General features: G+C 39.7%; 1 protein-coding gene across 6 annotated transcripts; it reads right to left on the bottom strand.

Annotated features, from left to right (window-relative positions):
• Window positions 1-3,784: 3,784 nt before the first annotated feature.
• Window positions 3,785-11,411, bottom strand: LOC5506850 (neuropeptide Y receptor type 5). 6 transcript variants are annotated; one of them, XM_032375335.2, is made up of 4 exons: window positions 11,172-11,411; window positions 9,466-9,507; window positions 7,352-7,439; window positions 3,785-5,290 (listed from the first exon to the last, which is right to left on the bottom strand). In XM_032375335.2, the coding sequence occupies exon 4, from the start codon at window positions 5,281-5,283 to the stop codon at window positions 4,288-4,290; it is 996 nt and encodes a 331-aa protein (XP_032231226.1). In that variant the 5' UTR covers window positions 5,284-5,290; window positions 7,352-7,439; window positions 9,466-9,507; window positions 11,172-11,411; the 3' UTR covers window positions 3,785-4,287. The 6 variants fall into 6 exon arrangements, with proteins under 6 accessions (XP_032231226.1, XP_032231227.1, XP_032231224.1 ...); XM_032375336.2 differs by lacking the exon at window positions 11,172-11,411 and adding an exon at window positions 11,069-11,171; XM_032375333.2 differs by lacking the exon at window positions 7,352-7,439.
• Between the last annotated feature and the right edge of the window lie 792 nt (window positions 11,412-12,203).

Here is a 12,203-nt window from a genome sequence, read left to right as displayed (position 1 = left end):
ATCCCGTGCATTTTTAGGATCAAAGCTCGGAACTTCTCTGCATCAAACGCCTTAGAAAAATCGGCGTAGACCATCATGATACTACGTCTCGTTTCATTGCACGAATGATGTCATCCCGGATAGCCTTGCGATAACCTGCAACACCCGACGCGAGCAGAGTCTTTTTGTGTTTTAATATTCATATTGCTCACGGCTGTTCTTTGTGTTCTCATAATCTGTTTGCCCGTGGGCGTGGGCTAATAATACGGATCGTAAGATGTTTGACGACGGAGAAACAGCGACAACGTACACGCTAGATTTCTCGCGTGCGCTGCCACTTTTCAGCGCGCCTGCTGCGTCATGATTTCTGGGGGAGTCTAAATTTTATTTTAGAGGCTTTCTACACACCAATATATAAAAAAAACAATAAACATAAAAACAGACAAGAATAAGTGCAGGGAGGGGAAGGCTGTAGGTATTTCTTCTGTAGACCTCATATTAACCACAACACTAGCAATTTATTTTCACAGGCAAATCTTGTACACTAATTTGTATCTCCGTGCAAACTGCGCCAGCACCCAGCGGCCCAGTGCTGGCCGGAGTTAGGCCTGACGTTTGATGCAAAACGGAACCAAAGTCAACCCAAGACTCCATCACTTTACTTGTGTTTTCAGGTAACCCAAGATTTCTCTGGATTCCGGTTGTTGTAGCGGTCGTCATTTTAACGACTACGAGTGGTAAGAGGACTTATCCTCGGCCCTGGGGTTTTCGTGCCGGAAAAACTATTAAAGCCTACAAGTAGGCTAAAGAGGACTATAAAAAAGCAATGTATTTTATTTGTAGAAAGTAGCACGTGTGTTTTGCATGATACATTTCAGTCATATATTGTTTGCACGTCTAAAAATTTGCGATATTTTCTTTTATTATGGATGCGGTAACGTTTATTCTTATTTAAATGAAAGCATTATTCGGACGCGTGCAGTTTGCACGGGGCTTAGTTTGTGCGTGACCCTAGCGAGACAGATACATTTCAACGTAAGTTTCTGTCTGTCTATAAACAAGTTAAGATTTTGCAAAAAAACCCTTCCCCACATATCCGTTTTCTTTTGGAAACGCAACCTTTTTGTTCTGTTTTCAAAAAGGTACGCGTCCACACGAAGCGTTTTCATTTTGATACGACCCGTCCCCACGAAAACGCAGTAACGATACGAAAACGATAACAAGTTCTACAGCGCATGCGTACTCGCGCGCCAAGTGGACTGGACCTTAGTTATCACGCCATCGTTTTCGAAAGGTTCCGTTTTCGTCCGTCCTCACGGCACCGAAAGGGTATCGTTTTTAAATTGTTCCACTCTGGAGTTCGTTCCGTTTTTGGTCATCGTTTTCGTGTTTACGTGTGGACGATACCCGTATCCATAACAAAAAGGTTGCGTTTTCAAACGAAAACGGATACGTGGGGATGGGGTCTGAACTAAATTCCTGTGCAAACCGTGCCAGCATTGCTGGGTCGGAGTTAGGCCGGTTTGCAAACTGCCCCAACACATCGTTAGCATGTTGGTAATAAGTTCACGCGTTACTTGCGTGATGTATCACAGGACCAAAGGCAACCCATTCGATTCCGGTTGAGTATGGGTCTAAATCACCCCTTGCTATGGACGACGACGACTGTTAAGGGACTGTATTTTTAATGCTAAACGAAGAAAAAACGGCAAACTCGTTGCAGTTCGTGGCGGACAAAACCGAACTGTACAAATTACAAAGCAACCCCTCTCCCTAGTCCCGCGCGGTTCAGACACAGGGCTCCCGCGCTTAAATAAGGGAAAAATGCAAAATCAACATATGTAAATCGTTCAAAACACCCCTTGTAGCGGTCGCCATTTTTAATACAAAAATGAATTTGATCTGATGATTAGAAAAATAGACATTCACTTTTATTAATTGCAAACTTATTTTTCTTTAAAACCATATATAGATAAGGATTTTTTAAATTCAGCTTTATTTCACAAAAAACGTTCTTTTTCTAACCATGTCTAATGCACATTTAACCTTTTTGTTTTTCCAATAAAGGTAAAGTTGAGATAAATGTCTCTCAGTGATTTTTTATAAGAACGTCTAATTTTCAAATTTCGGTTGAGCTGGGCCGTTCTTATTTTTTGAGCATTTCAAGGCTGAATATGTCCTTAACGATGTTCTTAAATTAAAGTTTATATAAAAATGTAATACCTAGTGAATTATTAGGAAGAGAATTACACAAATGATCAATAGCAATGATATATATGGTTATTATGAGCACAATTTGATTCTGCATTTTAGAACGCATCGGAACTAAAAAAGCAATAGTTTCCCGATATCTCAGCCTCGGCACGCTCTTAGCGTTTCTTAAGATTTAATGAAATCTCAGCCTGGGCATTCTTATAAATAAGGTTATTATAAAAGAAAGAGTGTATTTCAACATCCTTTGTATATGTGAGTCATTCATAAATTTTGTCTTCCGCGCAAGCGTTGCGTTACCGACACAAAGAACAGCCGCGCGGGAGACAAAACTGGAATAACCGTCTGAGTTTTATCATGCAACACACAGTTGTGAGTACTTGCAGTAAATCTTTATTAATTGGAAATGGTTATATGCAAACTTTTGCTGTTTAATAATCCACAGATCGTTGAAAAATGATTAAGTAAACAATGTCTCTTGAAAAATGCAAAAGTGTCATAGGATTATAGAAAACAAAGGCAGATGGGACGGAATGTAGTGGAAATATGCAGAAATGAGCATCAGAAATATACGAAGTGTATTTACTTTGAGAATAGTATCACCTTGATTCGTGACAGATAGAAGCGCAGAGTACAAATACGTGTCTGGTGAAATTGACTTGGGATTGTTTAGTTATTTATTCATTTATTTAAAAGCGATATTTAAGAGGGCGAGTTTAATTCAACAGTGCCAGATACAATAAACAAATACAATAACGATGGTACAATTGCAAAGTTATCATACTACAATATATAGCTATAGAAATGTGGCAGTAAGGTCGTCTGGTCGTGCTTGAACTTGTTAAAACCGCATTGTCACCAGTTTACTTCCGGAGGTCCGACGGAAACCTCAACCGTTAAAAGACAAAAGAATCTATTAGAATCCGAGATATTTAACAGGCCATCCGCTCTAAATTATCGATCACATTCTCGAAGAAACTCCCAATAAACACACTACTTTCAATGTTTTGAAATATTTTTCGCGTTTTCCGTTAAAAATCATCGGAGATTGTTACGTAATCGACCGGAAGTAAACTGGTGATAATGCGGCTTTAGTGTTAGAATTATTGAGCAGGCCCTTATGGGGGGTATTCCTCGCTTTTGCCTCGCGAAGCCTTAACGAGCTTTGGTACTTAGCTGTTTTGGCAAGGGGCAAACGCAAACAGTCTGTTTTTGGTGTTTCCGGAGTTAAACCCGTGCGCATAGTGGAACTCATGAAGACGATAGGGCGGTGCGAGTCCAATGAGGCACTTTAATACCTGTAGGCAAGTATGGTTATGTCCTACGTTTATCTAAGGATGGCCAAGACAGTGTATGTCTGACCTCCTGAGCCGAGTTCCTAGAAACAGGTTAACGCTAACCCAGGGTTAAAAGCCCTTTTTATCCAATCAAAAGTCGAGATAGCCGTATATATTCCTGGGTTAGTGCTAACCTGCTTTCTAGAACCGGTCCTTGATCGCTTACTTTTCTCTCTTCGATAATAGGGAATCTAAGCAACTACGACGGCAGGGAGAACGCACCCACCCCCCCCCCCCCCCCCACGCACCCACCCCCCCCCAAAAAAAAAGGCTTTCATGCTTTGCGCTCAATTCTAAACTAGTTTTGATTAACTAGTTTTCAACATAGCGAACAAGGATAGTCTTAGGATAATTTTTCAGCGCGACGCCTTCACATCCTCGCTAGAAGATGGGAGTGTTCACGTTGTAGTTTGAAAGAAACGGCTGAAATGTATCAGACAGAGTCCATTTCGAGTACTTTTCTGGTGTCTGGCACTTAGAATTCTCAATTGTTTTTTGCCGTCGCCGTTCGCGTTGCCGTCGTCGCTGCTTAATTTCCCTGGCTGCTCACGGCTGTAGAGCCTGTCCAGTTAATCCTGGTCGGTCTTATCACGGCCCCCCCTTAGCCTAAACACAAAAGCTGTCTATCATTGCCCACGATACGCAATCTAATCAAACGGGCTCGGCAATTTGAATTATATCTTTCACAAGGCCAACCTATAAGCGGCGATTCGTGTTAAAACTGCTATTTTCCATTCGTCATTATATGAATTAGTTATATTTACAACATAACTGTCTCAGCGTTTCTCGTTTGCATTTGAGTCGCTGTTGTCGTTCGCCTCTCGATGGACCAAACTCTCCTCATGGCCTGTCGGAAATCCTCGATAAATACGTAATAAATACACGGACTGACTGCGCAGTTCAGGCAAACAAGAAACAGCATGCCATAGTAGACCTTGAAGTACAGTTGCAAGTCTCCACCCAAGAAGAAGAATACAAAGATCTGTGCATGATAAGGAGTGGTAAGAAGAATGAAAGTACCAAGCGAACATAGAACCATCCGCACGGCATTACGGACCCGAAGCTTGCGCGCACGCCTCTGAACTTCGGGCAAGTTAACAAAGGTTTCCATGTCTCTTAGCCGCCATAAGATCATGAACCCCAGAGCCGCAATCGCAAAGTATAACACCACAAAGACGCCGTACAATGGTGTGATATAGACCTTGTAGTACGTGGTTGGGATGATGCGCTCACACATAAGCGTCCCGTCCGGGTAATTCATGAGATCCATGAAGTACAAAAAAGGCGAGTACAACAAGGCTGGTATAAGCCATGTAAGAGCCACGTAGCAAAGCAGTCCTTTACGGGTTACGCCTTTTGCTGCTAGAGACTTGACACCCCGGAAACGCTCCACTGTGATAAAAAGCAAAGTCAGGGGGGACACGAGGTAGCCCATAGAGCCTGAAAAGTAATATAATTTACACAGGATTCTCCCCCCTGTTCCCTCCACCCTCCAGTGCCAGGACCTGGTGGTGATGTTAACAAGCTCGAATGAGATATTCCACACTGCTATCATCATATCGCTAAACGCCATGTTGCCGATGAATAAGTTAATGTTCTTCCGCATACTGCGGCGATTCATGACTGCGTAAATGACGAAGAGATTGAAAAGGATCGCGCTGAGCCCCACGATCGCGTAGATGGCGATAACGGCGATACGGATAGCATTGCTGGTCCACCACCATCCCGGGTAGGCAATGGTGGAGTTTCCCCCCATAACACACCTAAAAACAATAGCGACAATGATTAGCAATGTCCATATATAGAAAGCTAGATGCCTTACAAGGAATAAATTCTTAAATGTCCATATATAGAAGCGATATACCATATAAGGAATATAACATTAAATGTCCACATATAGAATAGGATATACTAGAATGTCTAGTATTTCCCTTATAAGGAATATACTAGACAATAACCATGTCCATAAATAGTAGTGAGTATCCCTTATAAGGAATATACTAGACAATAACTATATCCATACATGGAAGTGAATCAAAAAGCCCAAACTGTCGCGATCTCGTACCAGAAAAATGAATACAATACACCAAAAACATTTCATACATGGAAGTGGGTATCCCTTATAAGGAATATACTAGACAATAACTATATCCATACATGGAAGTGAATCAAAAAGCCCAAACTGTCGCGATCTCGTACCAGAAAAATGAATACAATACACCAAAAACATTTCATACATGGAAGTGGGTATCCCTTATAAGGAATATACGAGACAATAACCATGTCCATACATAGAAGTGGGTATCCCTTAAAAGGAATATACTAGACAATAACCATGTCCATACATAGAAGTGAGTATCCCTTATAAGGAATGTACTAGACAATAACCATGTCCATATATAGAAGTGGGTATCCCTTATAAGGAATATACTAGATAATAACCATGTCCATAAATAGAAGTGGGTACCCCTTATAAGGAATATACTAGACAATAACCATGTCCATACATAGAAGTGGGTATCCCTTAAAAGGAATATACTAGACAATGACCATGTCCATACATAAAAGTGGGTATCCCTTATAAGGAATATACTAGACAATAACCATGTCCATATATAGAAGTGGGTATCCCTTATAAGGAATATACAAGACAATAACCATGTCCATTTTTTCATGATCCTTTTTTATGGACATTGCCTGACTGTTGCTGTGATTGTAAGATCGCATGGTCGAAAAGGATAACCACTTCTATATTTGGACATGGTTATTGTCTTGTATATTCCTTATAAGGGATACCCACTCCTATAGCTAAGCTGTTCTAAGTTCAGATTATTGTCTATGTAGGAAGGAGAAATCGAAATACAAACAACTCGGCTACCGATGGTCACGATTGATACTACAGTATTTATATGATTCACCACCATAGGGAACTTGCGCTAAGAGATCACGTGACCTTTTTGCGTGGCAAATTTAAAAGTGAACTTTAGAAGCACACTAGCATACACACATTGGCACCAGTCGGGCCAAGACGGGACGCTAGCACAGTCTATTACCATGGCATAGCCCTGCAGTTTTTTTGCCGATGAAGTTTAACTGAGGCAAACCGGCTATGCCATGCTGACAGGTCCTAATAAGGACGAAACAGCTGTCCATGGTTGCCGAACTGCACGGGTAATAGACTGTGCTAGCGTCCCGTCTTGGCCCGACTGGTGCCAATGTGTGTATGCTAGTGTGCTTTTAAAGTCCACATTTATGTATACATACTCGCAAGGATAGTTTGGCTATCCGACGGAGTTTTAGACTAGCAAAGGTCGCATGCGTGATCCGCACAATTGGCATCACGCTAGCCCGGTCGCAGCTCTAGATCCCACATGGATCTAAGCTGTGGTTTAAAGCACTTCGTTCGAGTCGAAGTCGCCCTGCAGTTTTTTTTGCCGATGAAGTTTAACTGAGGCAAACCGGCTATGCCATGCTGACGAGTCCTAATAAGGACGAAACAGCTGTTCATGGTTGCCGAACTGCACGGGTAATAGACTGTGCTAGCGTCCCGTCTTGGCCCGACTGGTGCCAATGTGTGTATGCTAGTGTGCTTTTAAAGTCCACATTTTGGCAAATTTAGACAACAGACCCTAAAAATTATGCTTGCCTCACTGCCTGAGAACAATGGCTTTTTGGCAAGCTGAGGTGCATATAACAGTGTAAGCAAATTCTGGTTGATATACAAAAAAGCATCATTAAGTTATAGATGATATTCTAACACATAATGTTTATGTTAAAACCATTGGGGAAACCACAGGGAGCACAAATTCCATACAAATATTTACCTTTGTAAATTCAAAGTCAACCCACATTTGATACTTTTCCTTTATCACAAAACCTAGCCTCAATCTGATGGTTTTAGGGCATTTTTTTCTAAAAAAACACAATTTCTTACTTGAGTACTTTGGTACTTTGAGCGTTTCGTTGGGAGGGTTGATTCTGCTTTTCCTTTCTTGTTCGATTTAAAATTTTTCAAAGAACCTGTGCTATTATTTGGCTAAAGAGAAGCTGCTATCACCTTGGGTGGATGCATATCTGCAAGACCATTTATCCCTTAGACTGATGCCTGAGTATCTTCATATTGTTGTGTTTATTTTTTATTTATGAATTTTTTTGGGGTTGTGGGTACTTCTCAAGGCCGGTACAGGAGGTTGAGGGGTGAACGAGTTAAACCAAAATAATCAAACAAAAAAATCATAAATGACTGCGCCCGTCACACCAGAGAACCACAATTAAAAATAAAATCTTTAAATTAAACTGAACCCTTTCTGAAAAGAAGAATTCTTGCTTTTTTCGTAAGCGCTGAATAAGTTGCTTTTTGTTGCTGAGCGCGCGCTAGTTTTGCCACCCAAACAGTCACGTGATCTCTTAGCGCAGTCCCCTTTTGACACAGCAAGTGACATCGAACTTTTTAAAAGGTACTGGTCAAACGAACAGTAATAAAGAGCGCTTTGCGTGCTCTTCTTTTGAGATAAGGCGTCTCCGGTTGTCTTTAAGCCCCTAAGTTGTGAGAAATGTGGAATCTAGATTTAGCTTTTCTTCAGTGGTAGATAATAAGGGAGTGATTAGATGATCCATGGCTCAATAAATAAAACGGCCTTGTGGCGCCCGTATTTTAGCCAATTCGCATTTGTTACATTAATTATCTTTGGATCGTACCTTTTTAAACTATAATAACCAAAAAAAAGTTATTTTGCTTAAAATTACTGCTACTTACAAAATTTCAGAGTACTCTTAAAACCTTCCACACACTACACACAGCTCAGACACACTATAATTTCGAAGAAAGTTCGCGTTTCCAAAATGACAAAGAATTTTTTCAATTAGCTGAAAATGTTTTCTTCCGCTTAAAATGGATTTGAATCCAAATACAAAGATAAAGAATGAATGCCTTTAAGTATGAGAGGATTAAAACATCAACCTCAGATAGGATTATAGTGGCACCCGTAAAGAGCTAGGCATTAGCAGAATTCAGAAAGTCTTACATGAAACCAGTTAAAAGATATACTATGGATATTTTAATTAGTTTACTCGCTGCCAATTTTTCGATTTCAGCGTGTACTTAGACAATTGACAGAAGTAACTAAAAGCGCAATCTGCATTACCCTGGGGCAAAATGAAGAACTATTGACTCACAACCTGTGATTACGTACTTAGTTTAACGCGCTCAGAGCACGATTAGAAAGCTCTTCGGCGCCGTAACGGAAGATACTTTCTTAGGTTGGATTAAACATTAAACTACGCTGATGTGAATTCTTTAAAGTTACTTAAATATGGAATTCTTATCATGTTTATGACCAATACCATAACATTATTCCCATTCGCAAACTTTGCACACCTTTTGAACAAACAACAAATTATAAGCTACTTTTTATGGCACTATACCGCACTGTATTTCTTGCAGTTATGATGTCAAGCCGTCCAAAAATTATTAAAAATTTACATAGTAATTTAGAGGGTCGCTAATGTAATAATTGTGGAAAATTCAATTACAATTTGGCTTATGTTTTATATATATTTATTCATGGGAATTAAAAAATACAAATAAGAACCAATGTTTTTTTTTAATAATTTGTATGGTACCGCTCCTTACCGCTCCTTCTAAACTTTTGTTGGTGAAATCTTTCTAGATTTTTTAGATGAAATAGTTTTCACCCCCGTGAAATAAACAAAAAGAGTAGATTAGAAATGTTGAATGAATATTATTTTGTTTAACTAACTCTTCTGTCTGCATTTAAGTATGTAGTTGTGACATTTCTGTCCATCTCATTCTACTAAAGAAATCACGCACGCTTATTCTTTTTAAACAAAACGGTTGCTCTCAAAAATGAAAAATTTCAATTTCCTATCTTCTTTCTTTCTGTACTATCGCGAAACAAAAATATTTAATGACCCTTACCTTCGTAAGCAATATCCAGTCGCAGCACTCTTTTTGAATCAACTATTCAACAGAAAAAAAGACCAGATTTGATCAGTTATTAGTTGTCATGCAGTACTCTAACCCCGATATGGTCGATGTCACATGTGACGTCATCAACGGGGGTATGAGTCCGCTGTTATCACATCATCTTTTCAGCGGTCAAGTTCGGAAATTCAGTCCAGGTTACAGGAATTGGAGATTGGAAAGAAACGGCAATAGTCCAGTTTCGAGTTCCGTTGTGCCTGCTGGTCATAGGCACAGAGGACGCATAAATACAGTGCAAGCCTCGGTTTCAATTGAATCGATTGCAAATACCAGCGGGATCATGAAGTATTCACAGGTTTTTTGCATTGTTTTATTCCAAGTTCAAGAGGATTCTCGCTGGTATGCGCATGAAATTTGCCTCAAGTCGAGGCTTAAACTGTATTTATGCGTCCTTAGTCTGTTAGTCCAGCGGTCATAGTGGAACTAGAAATTGGGCTATTGGAAACAAGATGATAGAACTAGACGGAGGTTGAAAAACGGCGTACACACCGGGGGTTGAGGTTGGAGGTTTAGTGAGGATTTAAGAAAAAAAAGGAACGCATCGAAAAATAAACCATTAAGTCAGGCTTTTTCCAGAATATGCCACGCCCATAGCTGGGAAGGATAGGGGGAGGAGGGAATGGTAACGAGAGAGAATTATCACATGGAAATGAGAAAAATCTTGTTTAGATATTAATTATGAGTACTTTTGTGAGTCATTTGGAGATGTTTACTTGCTTTGATACTCTATTTTAAAGGTTTTCGCCTGTATTGTGTAGTACTATCAAATAGTATTTTGGCATCACCTTCAACACCAAATCAGCAAATTAAAGTGCTGTTTAGTTTCATTACGTTTATTTGAATAAAAACGCAAAACGTGATGTTAATAGGACTTTGTAATGAAGCTTTTTCGCTGTTGTTTTCATCTTTTAAATGGCGAAATCAAGGAAAAATAAAGCACGATTCACGAATTAATCTAATTATATTGAAAGCCTTCATCGACATTGAAAACAACTGATAGATGTTTATATCTAGATGAAAAAATACATTAAAATATATATACCGATTTTATCCAATGTAGATACGGTGGTTGAAAAAATAAACTAGAAAACATAATAAATGATAAAGTGATATCAGTAGCGAAAAATTCATGCACTTGTCATAATGACAAACTTATTTTTTAAACCATATATGTTCTTTTCCGTTCATGTCTAGCGCGCACTCTGCCCATTTGTTTTTCTAATAAAAATCCAGTTGAGGAGAAGGTCTCTCATTGGTCGGATTTTACATCATTTTCAACATCTTATATGTGAATCATTTATAAAAAAAATGTCATTATTCAGCGCCTAAAGAACCGACTGAGTTTTATCATGCAAGCCAAAAAACATATTTTTATCAATGGAAATGCTTATATGTAAACTTTAACATATTAAATGAACAATGTCTCTTGAAAAATGCAAGAGGGTTATGAATTATAGAAATAAGGGCAGGTGGAACGGTATGGAGTGGAAATATTCAGAAATGTTGTGCATCTAAAGGAAGTATCTAAAGTTAGTACCTTTACCCGTGGCAGAAAGGAGCGCAGAGTAGAAAGAGCTACGTGTCTTCGCAATGAAAATGATGTGAAAGTGTTGAATTGTTCGCAATCTAATCAAACGTACCTCGGCAATTTGAATTATATCTTTCACGACGCCGACCCGACAAATCTTAATCATGTTTTCTTTTCGTCTTGCATAATAGCTTAAAGACACAGCCACGGTCTATCTTCTTGGATTCAAGGCTGGCAAAGTGTAACGCAGACACAGTTGTGTACAAATAGAGCGGAGCTTGCGGTCAATGCCTTTCTCATCTGGTGGTGTTTTATTGCACATTGTTGTTAAGATATAGGCAGAAAAGTGCATGATTTCGGGCCCTATTTGATATCTAATGGTTATAATTAGTTCCTGGGGCAATTAAGCATAAAGTTTGGCGTGCTCGTTCTGCGAGTAAAATCGTGTTCACTGCTAATTGTTATGTAATCTATGAGTTCAAAGCCTGCTGTCTATTGAGGGGGCGAATTGTGGTGATTACGAGAATCGCAGTTTACCAATGTCGGCAAGATCAACACATGCCATCTTGAAAAGTGGGATATTATGAAACGCGTTTGGGCGATATAGTTAGGGGTTGGGTCCAGGCTCGCGCACTTCAAAGGCCACCAAAGAACACTCTTTTTTTTATTAAATAATCAGCAAATCTCAAGCTACAAAATACATTACGAAATCTATTCCCTCTAAATCCTGACAACCCCCCCCTCCCTGCCGTAGAACCCACCGCAACTACACCCGTATACTCTCCTGCAACTCCTTACAAAAGGCAATGCCATATTTGGACCATATGGATCACAATAATATCTTGGCTAAACCACACAATGAATAATATGCCTTGCCAAAGATTAAACTTAAACATTTCTCACTCAAGAGAAGTACAGTCGAGTCTTTATTTCGGCCTTCTTTCTTGTCTCTCTGGCTCGCGGGTCTCTTCTGTACTGCGTAACGCGCCCGTTCTACTTGAGCGTTATGCGTATCAGCGTTAGGCAGTTGTTGATTGTACAAATAGCCGGATGGAAGTCAGCTAGAGGCCGCTAGTGCTAAAATTATTCTCCTCCTTTTTAAAATTAGCTACGTGCTATTAGGCAAGCTTAGTGCTATAGGCAA

Source organism: Nematostella vectensis, chromosome 13 (assembly GCF_932526225.1).
Source record: "Nematostella vectensis chromosome 13, jaNemVect1.1, whole genome shotgun sequence".
In the NCBI taxonomy this organism is placed as follows: domain Eukaryota; kingdom Metazoa; phylum Cnidaria; class Anthozoa; order Actiniaria; family Edwardsiidae; genus Nematostella; species Nematostella vectensis.
The sequence above is the reverse complement of the archived record's forward strand: the minus strand, read 5'-3'. Positions and strand labels throughout refer to the sequence as shown.